The sequence below is a fragment of the Camelus bactrianus genome, chromosome 6 (assembly GCF_048773025.1).
Source record: "Camelus bactrianus isolate YW-2024 breed Bactrian camel chromosome 6, ASM4877302v1, whole genome shotgun sequence".
NCBI lineage: Eukaryota > Metazoa > Chordata > Mammalia > Artiodactyla > Camelidae > Camelus > Camelus bactrianus.
Genome location: NC_133544.1, coordinates 57,511,847 through 57,532,499, shown reverse-complemented (window position 1 = coordinate 57,532,499; position 20,653 = coordinate 57,511,847). Strand labels below are relative to the sequence as shown.

Below are 20,653 nucleotides of genomic sequence, written 5' to 3'. Positions count from 1 at the left end.
CCACTTATTTTCAATTTGTGGCTGGAAAAAGTGTGATGGCTGCACTTGGCATTTTGTCTTTCTCAAACAGGGGAGAGAAAGAGGTTAAAAGTCCTGACTGTGCCCGGACAGGTCCAAGGAGGCCCAGGGAACCCCGTACTAAGTCTGTGGACGGCTTGTTCTTTGCTCCTGGCAGTGTCTGGTGTTTACGCGAGGACCAGGGGAGGGGTAAGAACGTCCGGGCTCGGTTCGTGCTTTTATTCTCTCCTTTCCTTGAAGGGATGAAAATTCAGTAAGTCTCAATCCATCTCACAAACAAGAGGATCCTCTCATGAGCCACCGGGCAGAAACCAAACCCGCGCCCGCACTTCTCTGTGGACCTATGTGAGGAGAGGGACAAAAGAAACTAAAGCGAAGAGCATACAGCAGAGAGAGAACCCAGGGGCGTGTAAAGGGCAGCAGCGCACCTCGCTCTCCCCCACCTCCCGCGTCGCCGCGTCCAGCGGGCGGGGCTGAGCGCCCCTTCCGGGTTGCGGGCGGAAGTGGGCGAGTTTGAATCGTGTGGGCCGTTGCATGGGGCAGCTCGCGGATGGCGTGTGGCGCTGCGCGGGAAGGGAAAAGTGACGCGGCCGCCCTGGAACTTCTGCCCAGCGCGCCTCGGTGAGTGGATGGGTAACGAGAAGAAACGGAGTGTTACAGGGAAAGAAGCAGGATCGTTGGATGAGACTGGGAGGCGGGACAGGATACCTGGGCCTCGGTGTGCCTTTGCGGGGGTCGGGTGGAGGGGCCGGACATGGGGACTTTGGGAAGTCTGGGCGGGGGGAGCCTCTCCCGGGCCAGCGCTCCCGACGGTAGGCGCTCAGAAGCTAACTCTTGAGTATTGGGGGTTTGGAGGCCCGACCGCCCCCAAGGTTAAACGTTGTTAAACTTTCTGGTAATCGTAGTTGAGTATTTCCGCCAGTTCGGTTGGAATGCTGACGCTTCAACAGTTACTGCGAAAGCGTTACCATAAGCAAAAGAATCTTTCTTTATTAAAGGTGGAAGGTTGGGAGCAGGTTTAGAATGAAGAGATGCTCTTCGTGGCTCCGAGTTCCTACCCGGAGTAGATTTTATTACTCTGGACCGCAGGGAATTGACAGTCCTTGAAATGCCTGGTGGGGATTTAAACTGAAATCTGAGTATCCTTTGTATTCAAAACCCGGATATTTTTCTTTCACGGTTGACATTTTTCCTGTGCCGCAAAAATCCGAGACTCTTGCTTATTTAAACTGGCTATAGTAACAGCGGTTTTCACAAGGGTCTTAGTTTGCTAACAACAGACCTGCCTTTTCACCCCTTTCATTCATTGGCCAGCTAGGTTATTGTGGAGTCATTTTGAAAGTACTCTACTAATGTTTCCAGCGTCGGGTTTTCTTTGTTTTGATTTTTTGATGCCTTTGTTTTGTTTGGTTTTTGTTATATTTACTAATAATGACTAACTACCTTAAATATCAAGCTCTATCTAACCTCCTAACAAAGTCATGCCTTCTGGAATAAATTAAATGTGTACCCTACCTGTAAAATACAAGTGAGCATTCAAATGTGTAGAAGTTTTATATCTTGCCTTATTGAAAACTCTCGGACTAATTTTGTGCTGCTTTATAGGATAAGATATTTTATGTTTCTCTTAAGATTTTAACACCAGGTTATCATACCATATAACTGTATGAATTTTTTTTTTTAAAGTAGAAGTTAATAATATTCAAAATAGACATTCCTTCATCCAGTGCTGGCCACTCCTACTCTCCCATCCCTGCTAACAAACTTCTGCTTCATTAGCCACACTTGGTGGCTGTGTGACTCTAAGCAAGTTGCTTAACCTTTCAGTGTTTTAATTCCCTGAACTATACCTATCTTGTAGGATTGTGAGAATAAAATGAATCAGTACATACAAAAACGTTAGACTAGTATGTGGCACATAGTAAATGATACATATATCTCCTCTTGAGTTATTAAGCATTGTGCAAACTGTATTATGTACATTATTTCATTAATTGTCACAACACTGTGATACATACTGGTAATTTCAGGTAAGAAAATGGAGGCTGAGGGGGGTTCAGTCATGTTTTCACACGCTAATGTTTCAGCTAGGGTCAGAAACTAGGTTTAGTTAGAAAGTTTATACCTCTTATTGGTTAACTGACTGATTATAATGCTTCCTGCCTCTCTGCAGTCTCTCCAAATATTGCTCCATAAAAATCTCTGATGACTTCCCATTGTCTACCGTGTATAATTCAAATTTCTTTGCTCTTTCTTTCCTTCTTTCTTTCTTTCTCTTTTTCACAAAGCCCTTCTCAGTCTGGTTCCAACTTGTGTTCAAGAATCATCTTCATAATATTCCACCATTTTCCAGCCTGTAATGTTTGTCATACTACTACAATTCTCCAGATCTATTCTCTATTATATTTATGCATGCTTAGCCATTGACCTTTTTTATTTCTCCTTAAATCTTTACCAAGTGGGTTTCAGATACCTTCCAAGACTTCCCCAAGCCGACTGCTTCTTCCTCAGTGCAGTTTAATTGTAAACAAACTAGCACTAGACTGAGAGCTCTTGTCCTCTTTGTCTTTGTATTTGCAAATCTAGGTGCAGAACAGTGAGTATCTGAAACTGTGTATGTTCAAGTGCTTGTTATTTTAACAGTTTAACACATTATATCTTATTAAGCTGAAAAAGTTAAAAATTAAAAGATGATAGAATATACTTCTATGCAGCTTAGTAGAGAGATTTTAGTGATACATAGTTTGTAAATTTCACAGAATATGGAAAAATAAGTATTGGAATTGTGAGGCTCAGAAGACATTTCATATGAGAAAAAAAGATTAATATTTGCTGATATTCACAGAACTTCAAATGCTTTACACATAAAATCTTTACTTAACCTTTATAGCCATTTTATTATTATCCCTATATTAAGGTGAAGAAACTGAGGCACTGAAAGATTTATTACTTAAAAAAAAAGTTCGTGGCTTTTTTTTGCATTTAATTTCCTCCTGTGCAGTATTTATTTTTACTATTAAATAATATATGTTAAGTGTAAGTTAAAAATAATGTTGTAACAAAATTAACCTTATTTTTACATGAATGTTGACTTCTACATTAATTCAATTCTAAATTAAGAAAATATCGGGAAATTAAAAACAGAAGTTTGCCTTTTCAATTAGAACAGTTAAGACTGTTACCTGATTTCCTTGCCCACAACCTTTTTAGAAACCTGTCAGTGTTGTAAGCATATCATTCTAAGGACCAGTGAGTAAGGGTTTGGACCAAGGAGCATGTGATCCTGATATGTTCTCATCCTTCATACCTTCTCCAGCCAAAGTTGTACCAGGTATTTGAATCAGAGCTGAATATCTGATGCAGGCTAGAGTATTCACAGTATTTCTTTCTGAGTTTTGGAGTTGGAATACCAAGAGACTATTGGGAACCAAGCTGGTAAGGTGCTGAGATGACAATAGAATGATGAAGAAATGTGAACAACGGACATAGGGAGCCAAAACCTAGAGAGGGAGGGAAAAACCTATTGCCAGAGGACTAGTTATAAAATAAGTCAGTGTAAACTTATAATTTTATTGCTTTTCCTTTTTTAAAAACTATTTTTTAGAGCAGTTTTAGGTTTACAGCAAAATTGAGGAGAACATAATAGAGATTTCCAACGTACTGCTACCCCAACACATGCGTAGCCTCTCCCATTATCAACATCCCCCACTAGAGTGATACATTTGTTACAATTGATGAACTTACATTGACACATGATAATCACTCAAAGTCTAAATTTAAATTATGGTTCACTCTTGGTGTACATTCTATGGGTGTGATGTCCTAACAGTGTTTTCACTGTTTTAAAATTCCTCTGCTCCACCTATTCATCCCTCCTCTGCCCTTTGTAACTGGTGATCTTTTTATTGTCTCCATAGTTTTGCCTTTTCCAGAATATTATATAGTTGGAATTGTATAGTATGTAGCCTTTCTATTTGGCTTCTTTAACTTAGTAATATGCATTTAAGTTTCTTCCATGTTTTTTCATGGCTTGATAGCTTTTTTTTTTTTCCCTCTTAGCATTAGCATTGGATAATATTCCATTGTCTGGATGTATAGTTTATTTATGTGTTCATCTATGAAGGACATCATAATTGCTTCCAGGTTTTGGCAATTGTGAATAAAAATGCTGTAAATATCCATGAGAAGGTTTTGAGGTAGACTTAAGTTTTTACCACCTTTGGGTAAATACCAACATGATTTCATAACAGGTATGCATAATTTTCATAACAGGTTTGCATACTGTTACGCAGGTATGCATAACAGATAATGCATGATTGCATAATAAATAAATCGTGCTTGGTTGTGTATAATTCTTTTTATAAAATGTTGAATTTGATTTGCTATTATTTTGTTGTGGCATTTATGTTCATGAAAGATACTGGTCTGTAATTTTCCTGTGATGTCTTTGGTTTCAGTATTAGAGGAATGCTGGCCTAATGGAATGAGTTAGGAAGTATTCCCTCTGCATCTGTCTTCTCAAGAGATTGTAGAGAATCGGTATAATTTCTTCCTTAAATGTTTGTTAGGATTTACCAGTGAACCCATCTTGGTCTGGTGATATCTGTTTTAAAAGGCTGTTAATTATTGATTCCATATCTTTGATACTGGTCAATTCAGATTGTTTTTTATTGTGTTAGTTTTGGCAAAAAATTGTATCCTTCAGGAAACTGGTCCTTTTTATCTAGATTATCAAATTTGTGGGCAGAGTTGTTCATAGTATTGCTTTAGTATACTTTTAATGTCTGTAGGATATGTTGTGATACCACTTTTTTCATTTCTGGTATTAATAATTCATGTCCTTTCTCATTTTTTCTTAGCCTGCCTGGAGGCTTCCTGATCTTTTTGGTCTTTCCAAGGAACCAGCTTTTGGTTTTGTTGATTTTCTCTATCGATTTCTTATTTTAATTTTCATTGATTTCTGCTCTAATCCTTGTTGGATTTAATTTGCTCTTTTTCTAGTTTCCTAAAATAGAAACTTAGATAATTGATTTCAGATCTTTTCTTATGCATTTAATGCTATAAATTTGCCCCTAAGCATTACTTCCACAGCATCCCTCAAATTTTGATAACTTGTTTTTTTCATTTTTTTTTAGTTCAAAATATTTTGTATTTTCTCTTGAGGTTGATTCTTTGACATTTGTGTTACTTAAAAGCGTGTTTAATCTCTATGTATTTTGGGATTTTCCAGTTATCTTTCTGTTACTGGTTTCTAGTTTAATTCTAGTCTAGGAGCAGACAGTGTATGATTGTTATTCCTTTAAATTTGTTAAGATCTGTTTTATGGCCCAGAATGTGGTCTATCTTGGTGAATGTTGCCTGGGAAACTTGAGAGGAATGTATTCTGCTGTTGTTGGATGAAGTAGATTATTACATCCAGTTGATTGATGATGTTGTTGAATTCAACTGTGTCCTTGCTGATTTTCTATCTTCTGGATCTGCCCATTTCTGATAGAGAGTTGTTGAAATCTCCAACTGTGGGAGTGGATTCATCCGTTTCTCTTTGCAGTTCTATTAGTTGTTTTTGTTGTTTGTTTTTGTTTTTTTAAGTATAGTTGACTTACAGTGTGTGTTAATTTCATATTACGGATCCAAGAAGCATTGATTTTTCAGTCTTTCCAGCTTTTTTTCTTAGGTTGGAGGGGCAACTTACAAGTTTCTCAAATGCTGGTTTTCTTTTCAATTTAAATAGATATTTTTATTTTTTAATGAAGGTTATTAACTTTTGAATATCTGTCTAGTGATATAATTATATAGAATAAAATGCACCCATTTTAGAAGTACAGTTCAATGAGTTTTAGTAAATGTATTTCACTATATGAATATTCCATAGTTTGTTTTGTCAGTTCTTGATGGACATTTAGGTTGTTTTTAGTTTTTTGCTATTATAGATAAAGCAGCCATGCACATTTGTGTACAATGGACATATGCCTTTCTTTTTCTTGGTTGCATCATATGGAAGGTGTACATTTAACTTTTTTGTGGAAAAAAAGTTCACGTTCATGAAATTAACCATTTTAAAGTGTACAATTCAGTGACATTTAGTACATGCACAGTGTTGTGCAGCCATCATTTCTATCTAGTTCCAAAACATTTTCATCACCCCGAAAGGAAAACTCATACCTATTAGGCAGTCACTTTGCACTTCCTATTTCCACATCCCTGGAAACCGCAAATCTGCTTTCTGTCTCTATGAATTTATCCAAGGTCATGAAGATTTATTTAATCCTATGTTTTCTTATAAGATTTTTATAGTTTTGGCTCTTGCATACTCAGTCCTGGATCCTTTTTTAATTAATTTTTGTATATAGTGCAAGGTAGACGCCCAACTCCATTCCTTTGCATGTGGCTGCCTGGTTGTCCCAGCACCTTTTGTTGAGGTGACTGTTCTTTCCACATTGAACAGTTTTTACATTCTTGTTAAAAATTAATTGATCATAGATACATGGGTTTATTTCTTGACTCATAACTTCTTTTCTATTTCTGTGTTTATCTTTATACCATTAGGAGCTTTCTTTGATTACTCTAGTTTTGTAGTAAGTTTTCAAACTGGGAAGTGTGACTCTTTCAGCTTTTTCTTTTCTGCATTGTTTTGACTATTCGAGGTCCCTTGTAATTTTGATTGAATTTTAGGATCAGGCTTTCCATTTTTACAAAAATGGCCCTTGGGTTTTGATAGGGATTGAATCGAATCTGTAGATAGCTTTGGGGAGTATTGCCATCTTTACAATATTAAGTCTTCCAACTATGAACAGAGAGTTCCTTCCATGTATTTTGGTTTTTTAATTTCTTTTTGCAGTTTTTAGTGGCTTTCAGTGTACAAATCTTGCACCTCTTTGTTACATCTCTTCCTAAGTAGTTCATTCTTTTTGATGGTATTGTAAATGGAATTGATTTCTTGATTTCATTTATGGATTGTTCTTTGCTATTATATAGGTATTTTGCTGATTTTTTTTGTCTTGACCTTATGTTCTATGACTTTGCTGAATTTATTAGCTCTAACAGTATTTTATGAATTCATTAGGATTTCCTATGAAGATTAAGATTATGTAAGATTATATATATTATTATATATATATATTATATATTATATATATTATGTAAGATTATGTCTTCTGCAAATAAAGCTACTTCTTGCTTTCAATTTCGAAGCCTTTTATTTATTTTCTTGCCTGATTATTCTGGCTAGAACTTCTCATACAATGTTGAGTAGATGTGGTAAGAGTGCACATTGTTTTGCTCCAGATCTTATGTGGGAGGCTTTCGTTTTTTCACCATTGAGTTTGATGTTAACCATGGGTTTTTCACAGATGCTCTTTATCATGCTGAGGAAGTTCCTCTCTATTCCTAGATTGATTAGTGTTTTTATCATGAACAAGTGTTGGATTTTGTCAAATGGCTTGTCTAAGGGTTAGTCAATTTTGTTGATCTTTTTGAAGAACCAACTTTTGATTTTATTCTCCATTGTTTTCCTATTCACATTTTCTCTTCTCTAGTCTTTATGAATTCTTTCCTTTTACTAGGTTTGGTTTCAGTTTGCTTTTTTTCTAGTTCCTTCAGGTATAAAGTTAGGTTATTGTTTTGGGATCTTCTTTTTTAATGTCTGCATTTACAGCTATAAATTTCCCTCTGATCACTTTTTGCTGTATACCATAGTTTAGCATGTTGTATTTTTATTTTCATTCATCTCTGAGTATTTTCTAATTTCCCTTGTGGTTTCTTCACTCTTTTGCTTATTAAATATTGTGCTGTTTAATCTCTACGTTTTTGTGAATTTTCCACCATTCCTTCTTTCATTTGCTTGTTGGCCATATTGTATTTCTTTTCTAAAAAGTGTTCAACTCCCAAGCTCATTTTTTGAGGCCAGCATTACCCTGATATCAAAGCCAGATAAGGACACTACAGGAAAAGAAAACTATAGGCCAATATCCCTGATGAATGTAGATGCAAAAATTGTCAGCAAATCACTAGCAAACTGAATTCAGCCCATGAAAAGGATCATATATTATCATCATGTGGGATTCATCCCTGTATGCACAGATGGATCAATATATGCAAATCAGCAAATGTGACACATCACCCTAATAGAAGGAGAAAAAAATTAATCATCTCAAAAGTTGCATACTCAAAAGTGTTTAACAAAATCCTTTCACGGTAAAAATTCTCAACAAATTGTGTATAGAAAGAATATATCTCAATATCATAAAGGTTGTACCATGACAAGCCCACAGCTAACATACTCAATGGTGAAAGGTTGGGATCAAGACAAGGGTGCCTACTCTCACCACTCCTATTCAGCATAGTACTAGAAGTCCTAACCAGAGCAATCAGGCAAGAGAAAGAAAGAAAAGGCATCCATATCAGAAAGGAGTAAGTAAAATTGTCTGTTTGCATGTGACATGATCTTACATACTAAAAATCCTAAAGATCCCACCAAAAACTGTTAGACCAGCTACCCAGTTAGAATGAGAGGGAGTTCTGGCTTAACTTTATTGTATTAGTTATCTATTGCTGTATAACAAATCACTCCAAAACTTGATTCTTTAAACAACAAACATTTATTATCTGACAGTTTCTGTGGATAAGAAATTCAGAAGCAGCATAGCTGGGTGGTTCTGACTTAGGGTCTCCCATGAAGTTGCTCTCAGACTGTCAGAGAGGCTGCAGTCATGTGAAGGCCTGAGTGGTGCTGAATGATTTACTTCTAAAATGGCTCATTCACATGGCTGTGGGTAAATGCCTCAGTTCTTTGCGAAGTGGACCTGTCCAGGGAGCATCTTTAAAGTCCTTATGGCACAGCAGCCAGCTTCCTGCAGTGCAGGTGATCCATGACAGAGAGCAAGGAGGACGTCATAATGCCTTTTATGACCTAGTTACACATTGTCATTTCTGCCAGGCTTTTTGGTGGATGTTACTAAGCAGGGCCATAATCAGGGAGAAGGAAATCAGGCTCCACTTTTTGAAGGAAGGCATATCAAACTGAGTGTCACTGACTGAGCAAGTGGAGGTAAGTAGTGCAGAAGACTCAGAATAGCTCTTGACAGTGCCATACTGGAGCTCTTCATCAAGTTGTTAATGATTTCTCAAGGAAAGGGGGAATACTTGGATATTATTTCTAAGACCAAGAGTATTGTTAAGATTTAAGCTGTTACTGAGATATATACTTACGTAGCATTATTTTCCTCCTTCCTCTTAGGAAGTCTTAAAATTCATATACTAGAAAGAAAACAAATGATAAAAATCCAACTGAAAATATGTGAATTTTTTTCTGTAGTTGTGTTTTGTAGACTGTTGTTTGAAATAAAGCAATCATCAGTGAGGATTTAGAAACAAAAGTTTTCTTTCAGGTGTTGTGGATTAGGAAGAAACCTGATGTGAACCGGTCAAAAATATGATTTTTATTACATCTTTAGAACATTATCTGATTTGGGGGTTAACTTTTAATTTTGATATAATTTTAAACTTAGAGGAAGGTTATAAGAATAGTAAAGGGAACTCCTGTATACACTTTATCCATCCATATTCACCAATTATTAATGTTTTGTGACATTTGCTTTCTTTTAACAATCCTACTCCAGTCAGCCTAAAACCACCAGGGATAAGGAACCTGCAGTGTGATAAAGTTAGGTTTATTGATTCATTGCAATGAGAGAAATTGCAGACCAGAAGAACCACAGTGGGCTTTTCACCAGGCAAAGGATAAAATAGATTTTTTTTATAGCATTTGGATAAGGGTGGCATTGAGGTGAAATTTAAATGAAATAGTGTTTTGATAGAGTCAAAGCAAAGCTAAGGCTGTGTGTAAGAGTCAACATCAAGTCTGAGCTACAAAGTGGGCCTAGAGTGGTATTTCTTTGAAAATTACAAAATTAAGAGGAGGAATGCTGTGTTAGGAAGTCAGTATCTATAGCTCTGTACCTCAGTTGGAAATTGAGATTTCTTCTCTGTATCAACGTTGCTTACTTAGATAATCCTAGCAAAAGTAGGATATTTCAGAAAGTTTACTTAAGTCCCTTCGAGTCATCTCCCCACCTGAGAGACAAGCACTGTTTTGATAATTTTCATGATGGATTAGTTTTATCTGTCATAGAACTTCGTATGAATGGAATAATGTGGATGAGAATAGGATGTAGTTTCTTTCACTCAGCATAATATTTGTGAGATTAATCTGTTTTGTTGCATCTTGCAGCACTTACTGTCTTTTCATTGCTGAATAGTATTGCATTTTATTAATATACTGCGATTTGTTTATGCACTTCCTTGGTGATGGACTTGTAGGCTTCCAGTTTTAGAATATCATGAAAAAGGCTGCTATGAACATTTTTGTATAAAATTTTTTATCTGTATATGTTTTAACTTCCCTTGGATGAATATCTGGGTGTGAAATTCCTGCATCAAAGGCTACATGCATGAGTATATATATTTAACTTTTAAGAAACTTGAAAACTTTTCAAAGTGATTATTTCATTTTGCATTCTAATCAACAATTTATGAGAGTTCCCTGGTTGCTTCATGTCCTTTGCAATGTTTGGTGTTGATAGTCTTTTTAATCTTAGCCATTATTACAGGTTTAAAGTAAAGTTGTTTTTCATAGTCCTTTTAACGTTCATTATCTTAGTTACCAGTGATATTGAACATCTTTTCATGTGTTTATTGGCTATTCATGTATCTTCCTTCATGAAGTATCTGTTTATGTCTTTTGCCCATCTCATTATTGAATTGTTTGCTTCATATTATTCTAGGAGTTCTCTATGTACTGTGGATCCAAGTCTTGTCAGGCACATCATTTGCAAATATTTTCTCCCAGTGTGTGACATGCATAATTCACTTTCTTAATGGTGTTTTTTGCTGAGTAGAAGTTTTAATTTCGATGAAGTATAATGCATTATTTTTCTTTTAAAACTTTTACAGTTTTAGCTTTTATAGTAAGATCTATAATCCACTTCAAATTAATTTTTGTTTATGGTGTAAAGTATGAGTCAAGGTTTATTTGTTTTCTGTATGGATATCCATTTTTTTCAGCACCGTTCTTTGGAATGATTTCTCTTTTTCTCATTGAATTGCTTAGGTGCCTTTTTTGTAAAGCAAGTAACTGGAAAAGTGTGGAACTGTTTCTGGGTTTTTTATTCTTGTTCCATTGGTCTATCTGGAATATTGTGTATTAATACACTTTGAAAAACTGAGTGAAGTACTTATTAGATTGGTAAACAGGAAAAACCTTTCCTGTACATGTTCTGATAGCACTGGAGATCTTTCTTAACGATCAGCTTGTAGTCATTGATACTTGGAGGGTTTTTAGTATTGTCTTTTCCATATTCCTGTGCCACTTTTTTTGTGACATGTGAGATTGATGTTCATTTGTATTATTTTCTATTTATTTTTAAAGATAAGAAAGCACTGTGTAATACAGAATTCTGAGCCTGGTAATTAAGAAACTTCAGGTACCTTCTTTAAATAGCATACTTGTACATGTATTATAAAGATTTAGACAGAACTTCATTATGTTGTCCAACCAAGAGAGATAGCCTTGGGTCCTTGTAGTGGGAAGGGGAAGAGGGGAAGACATAGCTGCATAGAAATTGTGCTTTCTTTATAAAGAAAAATTAGTCTAGAACCAAGTTACCTCTGTGGAGCTGTCATTATTCTGAATTACAGTGAGTCTAAAAGTAAGTAGTAGTTGCAATTCACCTACAGAGGAGAAAGCTTAAGGAATTATAAACTGGAGAGATTGGATTTCAAATATAAATCTGTATTGTTGGGATGCTGACTATGTAAGTTAAAACTTTTATGTTTAGGTTAAGTACTCTTATCCTGAGTTTATAGAATTTTCTGCAGTGAGTTCTTACCTATGTATAGTTTGTGATATGCTGAATTCATCATCAGAAGTTGAATTATAAAGAAGTCCTAATAAAAGAGGCATTTTATCTTTCTATTTATTGTATTTCATCAGTTTTAAGATGGGCCCTGCCCCAACGCCCTGATATACCTTAGCATGTTTAAAGTCAGTTGTGATCCTCAGTCAATTTTGACCAAGTAGGACAGTCCACAATCATTTCATGAACATGTATAAACATCAAAAGTGTTGTTATATGTGCCTATGGAGTATAATCAGTACCTCTAAAAAACAAACAAAAAATCCAGGAAACACTAAAGGAGGACTCCTTTAACTGTACATTAATGGTTGTGGGGAGGGAATGGGAAAGGTAAGCCAGATCACTTAATTGCAGAGCCTGCTTAAAGTGGGGCTCTTCAGTTGTTTTACAGATTCTTTTAAGAAATACCTATCTTTATGGCACAGATGATTTTGTAAGAAAGAAGCAGAAACTACTGAAGGCTTGGAGTAAAAGTGATTCAAAAGACTTGGACTGTGACTTTCTATGAAAGCACAAAAATGATAATATGAGAAGACCAATGGTTAAACCCAAAACAGTTCTTAAAATTAGAATGAAATATGAATTCTAAATTGTAAGAAAGCATTGATACAGTTTGATAGTAATCTTATAGGGTACCTTTGTCCTTTCTTTGATATTTAATATATTTATTTATTGTGTTTTAATTATTTTCATGTGAAGTGGCATAGTCACTCAGTTATGAGTTAGTTGATTCCCACCCATGAGCTCTGTGACCTTGTACAAGTATTTAAATTCTCTGAGCATAGGTTTTGCAACTATAAAATGAGGCTACATTTATCTAGCAGCATTAATTATTATGTTTACCCATTTCCACTTAAATTCCAAGAGCTTACACATGTTATCATACTTGGATCTCATAACGAACATTTAAGCAGGCTGTTCACATATCCTTGGTAAAGTGAAACTTTAATGTTATTAAGATACTATTCTTCCTCCAGTTGATCTTTTGGCTCTGGAGAACAGTTAGAATAAAAGTTGTATTTCAGTAATGAATACAAATAATTTTATTTGTTAGCTAGTAGGGAGTGAGGAAACAGAGGCAGCTCATGTCTTTCAATCTGTAAATAGTTTTGAGCACTGTGCTAGAAGATACAATGTAGCAGTCAGATGTTTGCAGCTTTATATAGAATCCCTGCAGATGCAACAGCGGCAAATATAGCCTGATAAAGGATTGTTTTGTAAGCTGCTTAAATATGAATGACATTGCTATTGATGATGTTTTGTTGTTGATTTTTCCTGAACAATGAACAATTCTTGGTAAGTTATGAAAAAAATAGACAAATTTCCTTGACTTACATAGGAACTGTCGTTTAGAAAGAATTCATTTTGTCCTAAAATAGCAAGGGGAAAAAAAAAAGACTTGATCTTTATATGTAAAATGGGCTTAAGTTCTAGGTTAATGTATTTGTAGGTAGGTTTTTTTTTTTAACCTACTTGAATGACCAGCTAGAAATTTGAAAGTCTAGGTCTGTTTTTTTCTTGGTATATCCCCCCTGGCTTCTTCCTACTGAATGCCAGTAGTCATCTTAATCTTTTTGATAACTAAAAAACATTACCTTCAATTTCGACACTGTCCCCAGACTTGACCACCCTTGATGAGAACTACTGGTCTTAAATGTGTGAGAGGTGAGGAAATTAAGTACTAGAGTGAGAAATGATCATGCAGCTTATTTGTAATCATGTATGGACTGAATTTAATTAAAATGGATAACTTGAAAATTTTAAAGTTAAGATGGCTGTATTATTTATTCTTATTTTTCCTAGTACAATGAATGAAAATAAACCTGGTGGGTCACAGAATCTTGGTAAGTAACCGTATTTAAAATATTTTCAAATACAATTTAAAATATTAAGATATTTTACTCTTGCTTTTTCATTACTATTAATCTTTTTAGACTGTTACTCAAACATTAGGAATGAATTCCCTGATCCTTAGTTCATGTTTCTATGCACTATAGTATTGTATGTATTCATATTAATGAAAGTCTTCTAGAAGAGGATAATATGCCAAATTTTATTTGTATTCTCTGTGTATTTATCAGGTATTGTTTGTATCTGAATAACAGTATTATTTAATAAATATGGTTTTTTCCATCTTTTTGTATGTGTGTTTTTTTTTTACAAAAGATAAAATGCAGATGAGAATAATTTAAACAATACACAGAAGTTTAGCATGAAAAGGAAAACTTGCTTGTAAGCGCTCACAGCAGTCTCAGAGATATAGACCTTTGCTTTTTGTTCATTGATTGGTTATAAACAGTATATATTGACTTGCTATTATGGAAGATAAAAATTTTAAATTGTTACTGTATACTCTTTTGTTACTACTTCTTCATCTATCCTTTGTAAGATTTATTTTTTGATTCTCAAAATATTACACTTAAAACCCTATATCTTAACTCGCACTGCGGAGAGTATCTGATAACTCCACAGTCATGTTGGATAAGGAAATTTGTGCTCTTAAATCTCTCTCTCCTTTGCTTTCCTGCTTTTACCTACAGACTTGTGTCAGCTGTGTTATTAGTTGTGAAACGTAGTAATTTGCAGACTACATTCATGTATTTGCCAAATGCAGATACTACCTGTACTGTTATTAGTATTTGTCTTAAGATTGACTCTGTTTTTTACTTACATGAATGTGTTCATTTTCATAACATAATAGTATCATTTGCTATAGTGTAATAGAAGGTGGTCTTAATAAATACGATACAGTCAGAACAACTTTACTGAATTTTAAACATTAAAATTAAAAAACAGTAAAGTACAAATAAAAAAAGTAACCTGCTTATAAAAATGCATGCCTGAAACCTGTCTGTCATGTGTCCAAGGTCTCCATACTGGGCAAAGGGAGGAGGGGAACAAATGGAAAGCACAGGTCCACAGCATACAACATATAGCCTATGCAGCTGCATCCAGCATTCACCTTGAGGACTCCTCTTCTGTTGTCTTGGCTAATTTCTTGTTTTCCTCTTCCTCTTGATAGCTGCATGCACTTAATGGCTTAAAGTATAGGCATTAGGGGTGAACAAGTTAATGCAGGAGCTCCTGGTGTAATATGTCCAGTAAACAACAGCAATTTGCTAGAATTTATGTGGTCAGTTAATTTGTGTGAGGACAGAAGGGGAGCTGAAAGTTTTTAAAAGATCGGGGAAAGGGACTTTCAGTTATTGTTTATTTCATTAAACAAGTGAGGGAGGGCAAATATAGGGGGCATATTTCACAACATTAAATATTAACTCATACTGTTTCTTTCCAGTCCTGGAATCTATTTGGTGACAATATAGTACCTTTTCCAACAGATAGCATCCATTCTTTTTTGTTTTTTTTCTTTTTTGTGGGGGGAGATAATCAGGTTTTATATTATCGTTTTACATTAATTGATTGATCTTTCATAGGAGGTACTGGGGATTGAACCCAGGACCTTGTACATGCTAAGCACGGCACTCTACCACTGAACTATATCCTTCTCCAACATCCATTCTTGAGTACATGTACTAGTTAACGTAAATAAGACTAGCTTCTGTAATAGGTAAACCCTGAAGTCTTAATGGTTTAACATAATAAAAGTTTATTACTTGCTCATGTTACAGTCCAGTGTGGATTGGTTAGGGGCAATTGGACAAAGAGTTTCTGCTCCATGAATTCATTTAGAGATTCAGGTTCATTCCAAGTTATGTTGATCTACCACCTTGAGATGCTCAGTCTTTTCTCTTCAGCTAATGATTTTCTTATTTTATTAGAATTGGAATTTTGCTGTACAAGTAAGTATCGTAAGATAGAATGGATAGGTGATTATAGTACTAACATTCAGTTCTACCTGTGTGCCATACCCATTTAATTATATTACTGTATACTATCTCATTTAATCCTCATTAGCATATTTTGAGGTAAGTAATGTTGTCCTCTTTTTTAAGATGAGGAAACAGAGCCATAATGTGTTTATAAGACCTGTCCAAGGTTACAGAGCAAAAGTGTGGTGCTGAGTCTTAACTCAGATTTCCCTGACTCCACAATTTGCCTTTTTAAAATTATTATAATTGTGATAAAATACATATAACATGGAATTTCATCATTTTAACTAATTTGAGTGTATAATTTGGTGGCAGTTAGTACATCACAATTTTGTTCAGCCATTACTGCTATCTAGTTCCAAAACATTTTCATCACCTCCAAAGGAAACTATATCCATTAGGCAGTCACTTCTCATTGCTCCTGTCCTCAGCCCCTGGAAACTACCAATCTACTTTTTGTCTGTCTCTGTGGATTTACCTATTTTTCATAATGTAATCTGTTGTATAAATGGAATTGTATAATATGTGACCCTTTGTCTTTGATTCTTTGACTTAGCATAATGTTTCTAGGCTCATCCATGTTGTAGCATGTATTTCATTCTTTTTTAGAGCTGAATGACATTTTGTTGTATGGATATACTATATTTGTTTATCCATTTATCCATCCATTGATGGCCATTTAATTTGTTTTCCCTTTTTGGCTATTGTGAACAGTGCTGCTGTGAATATTAGTGCACAAGTATTTATTTGAACATTTGTTTTCATTCCAAGAGTGGAATTGTTGCATCATACAGTAACTGTTTAACTTTTTGAGGAACTGCTATTTTCCAAAGTGGCTGTACCATTTTACATTTTACATTTCAACCAGCAGTATATAAGGGTTCTCATTTCACCACATCCTTGCCAACATTTGGTATTATCTGACATTTTGATTATAGCCATCTTAGTGGCTGTGAAGTGGTATCTCATTGTGGGATTTGCATTTCCTTGATAACTAATAATATTAAGCATCTTTTAATGTGTTTATTGGCTATTTATAGATCTTTGGAGAAGTCTCTATTCAGATCCTTTGTCCCATTTTAAAATTGACTTATGTTTTTATTGTTGAGTTGTAAAACTTACACATTTTGGACACTAGACCCTTAGAAGGTATGTGATTTCCAAATAAATTTTCCCATTCTGTAGAATTTTGTTGTCTTGCATGTGGCTATCCAGTCATCCCAGCCCTGTTTGTTAAAGAGATTGTTCTTTCCCCATTTAGTGATCTTGGCGTCCTTGTTCAAAATTAATTGACCATAGATGTACTAGTTTTATTTCTGGACTCTTTTACTGACATAAGGATAGACATATAGATCAATGAAAATTCGTCTATTGATCTATATGCCTATCCTTATACCAGTACCACACTGTTCTGATTTCTATAGCTTTGTCAGAAGTTTTGAGTCTTCTCTCTTTTCTCTCTCTTTTCTAGCTAAAGGTTTGTCAGCTTTGTTGACTTTTTCAAAGAAATAACTTTGTTTTCATTCTATTTTTCCATTCTCTATTTCACTTATTTCTGCTCTGGTCTTTATTTCCTTTCCTCTGTTAATTTTGGGGTTTGTTTGCTCTTCTTTTTCTAGTTCTTTAAGGTTAAAAATGACTGATTTAGGATCTTTCCTTTTTCATATAGCCTTGCTATATGAGCATACAAGCCTAAAGATGAGCCAGAGGCGAAAGCTTAGGGTTTCTAAGGTTGCTTCTGAGCATGCATCCAGCCCTGGGCATGTATTGTCCTTCTATATTCTCTGGTATATATGGGAGCTTTTCAAAGCCTTTATCTCTGTATCCCCCTTTCCCAGCCTCTTCTTTCCTAGACTCTTAGATCTGTTACCTGCTTGCCCTGTTTGTTATCCTTTGTTCCAAGCTGCTGCAGCCAGAGTAGTTGTCTTAAACGCTTTTGACAGTCAAGCTCCAGCCCTGAGAAAGTTCTGCGGCAGGTGAAACAGGGCAAGCATCTGAGCCCAACCCTTGGAGAGTCACCCCGTAGGTCAAAACACTCAATCAGACTTCTTTCAACAAGGTCCGTATTACCTCTTCTTAGACAATTCACACCAGGAACGTGGGCCTTAGGAACATCACACATTGAACACGGCCTAAGGCCTTTGCCTAACTAGAGAGTGGGGGATGGTAGGAAATTAAAATGCCACAAATCTCTCATCAAAATTTGGCAACTTGTTTCTTTATTAAGCATTCTTCTCGTTTTAAGCTTTTAAATCAGATTTCTGAGTTTCTGAAAAGTTAATTCTGATGATTTTGGCAGCTTAAACATTGCTGTAGTGGAGAGATGGAGTTTCCCAATCTGTTATTTTCAGTGTGTTATCCTACACGTTGCTATTTTAACTACATGCTAGAATTCATCATTGAGGATTCATGGAAAAAATGTAAAGTCACATTGTTTAGAAGTAGGTATTGGAAGATATAATTTACTGATAACAGTATAATGTGATTTGCTTTCTCAGAAGGAATTGAACACATCAGATGAGAGGAGCACTAATTCCATAGTTATTTTTAAATTTAAAAATATTTACTATTTACTTTTTTTTACTGTTAGCTTGTGTTTTCTGTCGAAAAAATGATGACTGTCCTATTAAATATGGAGAAAAGAAAACTAATGAGAAATGGGATCTCACTGTACATTACTATTGTTTGGTGAGTATAAATTTTAATTAAATCCTAGAAATTTGATTTTCTTCTAAAGAAGAGAATTAGATCCTGATGACTGGTTTCTGAGAAATGGATAAGTCATTTAACTTCTCTGGATCTCATTTTGCCAATGTAAAAATAAGATTTTTCATTTATCAAATTCTAAGAGTCTGAAATTACTTGGTATGTAGAAATACCTGTCATCATTACCTGTTTATTTTTGCCTAACCCTTTAGAGCCTAAGTGGAAAAAGGAAAAAATGGTTAGGTTTCTAATGGAATTGTTCTTTTTATCATTTTGTTGTTTCCATTGTTGCTGGTGATAAATCTTAGAAAAGACTTGCTTGAAAGTTCAGGAACTAAAAGAAAAGTATTTTATTTCACAGAGAACCTAGAAAGTTCTATCTAAAGGTAATACATACTTGGGGAAAAGAAAAGTTAATTTTTGGGTCACTCAGAAGGAAGAAAAAGTGGTGTCACTTTGAGAATTAGTTCTCATTTGTTCCCCATTCCCTCCACAGACTTCTCACCTCACTGAATCCACCTTAAGATATTAGTGGCACCATCACTGCCTTAGCATGCCAGGGTTGCATGAGTACACACAATATTTCTTGGCACTTGTCTTAGTTATATATTGCTGCTTAACTAATTATCCTGGAATACAGAAGCGTACACATTTATTATCTCATAGTTTCTGAGGGACAGGAATCTGGTATTGGCTAAGCTGGGTGGTTCTGTCTCAATGTCTTTCAAGAGGTTGCAATTGATATGTCAGCCATGGTTCAGCCATCTGAAGGTTTGATGGACTGGAGGATCTACCTCCAGTGACTGACGTAGCTTTTGGCCTCATTTACTCCTACTTTTGGCTGGAGGCCTCAGTTGCTTACTTCTTGGGCACCTCTGTAGGACTGCTGACAGTGTGACATCTGGCTTCTCCCAGAGCAAATGATAAAGGAGAGAGAGAAATAAATATGCACCTAGACAGAACCTTATGATCTAGTTTTCATAGTCATATAACATTGTCACCTTTGCTTTATTCTGTTAGAAGTGAATCATTAATTCTAGCCTGCACTCAAGGGGAAGGGAATTAGGCCCCACCTCTTTGTGGACGTATTTTTATGCCCACAGCAGCATTCATGTTAAAACTCTTTAGATGCTTCCTTGAGAAATCATCTAACATATTTCTTGGTGGTTCGCTAAGATTTGTAGATTGGTCTAGGAACCTAACTATTTTGTACTAAGATTTAAGGGAACATGAAATTGGCATTCCAGATTTATTTGTAAGGTGGAGTCTTACAGTTTGTATCACAAAAGAAAACCTTTTTATTTTTCTAAAGAGTTTATTTTACTTTCCATGCAGTAGAGTTAGGAGAACTGTTTTATTAGTGGGTTATTTTTTCATATTTCTTAAGTAATAGATACCACTTTGGGTTTTCTTTAGGGTATATTATACTGATTAAAATAAGTTTCTATCACAAATTGGAAGTATTTTTGAATTATTTAATATATTTCAGTTGGTCATATCAGAATTTCCCTTATATTTTGCCTTATTTCATTACTGAGTAATAACCTAAAAACATACTGATCCTACCTAGGCTCAGCATTTATAAGGTTCTATTTTCTTGTGAATAGGGAAGTATAGTAATGTTGTAAATGATAATGGAATGTTAGAACTGAAAAATTTGGAGACAGTCTAGCCCAGTGTTTTTATTTTTTTGCATTTAATATCAGAAATACGAAATTACTTGCCTAGGGTTCCAGAAAGTTGGACACAGAGCTGAGTTTGCAATCCAGAATTTCGTATTCATAGTCTCATGCTTTTTCTTGATTCATGCTTCCTTAACATATTTAAACTGAGGTTAAAACAGATTTTTAAAAATTGAAACATTTTCCTTAAGTAAAATTTAGTAGATTTCCCTGTAAATATGCCTTTTATGATTCAGAATCCAGCTAAATTTAAAGTTAGTGTGAAATATCACTGATAATCTGAATTGTCCCTGTAGTATTTATTATTGTTACATTCACATTTCAGTATTTACCACTTTTTTTTTAAGCTTGATTATAAGTGTTTTATGCTTTACTTCCTTTTTTTGTTGTTATTTTCTGGAATGCTTTTAGAAGCCAGTTTGGTTGTATGAACTGTTACTATCCAGTGTCTTCCCAATCAAAGAATGTGAGTAGTGTCTTACTTGGACCATGAAAAATAGCTATT

General features: G+C 35.1%; 1 protein-coding gene across 3 annotated transcripts in view; it reads left to right on the top strand.

The window, feature by feature from the left end:
* The first annotated feature begins 244 nt into the window (after positions 1-244).
* G2E3 (G2/M-phase specific E3 ubiquitin protein ligase) overlaps positions 245-20,653 on the top strand; it is a 51,573-nt gene continuing 31,164 nt past the window's right edge. Inside the window, exons 1-3 of one of the 3 annotated variants that reach the window (XM_010963019.3) lie at positions 245-639; positions 13,734-13,774; positions 18,351-18,448. In XM_010963019.3, coding sequence (XP_010961321.1) covers positions 569-639; positions 13,734-13,774; positions 18,351-18,448 — 210 coding nt within the window. In that variant the 5' untranslated portion in view covers positions 245-568. The remainder of the gene's footprint in view (positions 640-13,733; positions 13,775-18,350; positions 18,449-20,653) is intronic. The other 2 variants (XM_045522668.2, XM_045522669.2) reach the window with 2 other exon arrangements.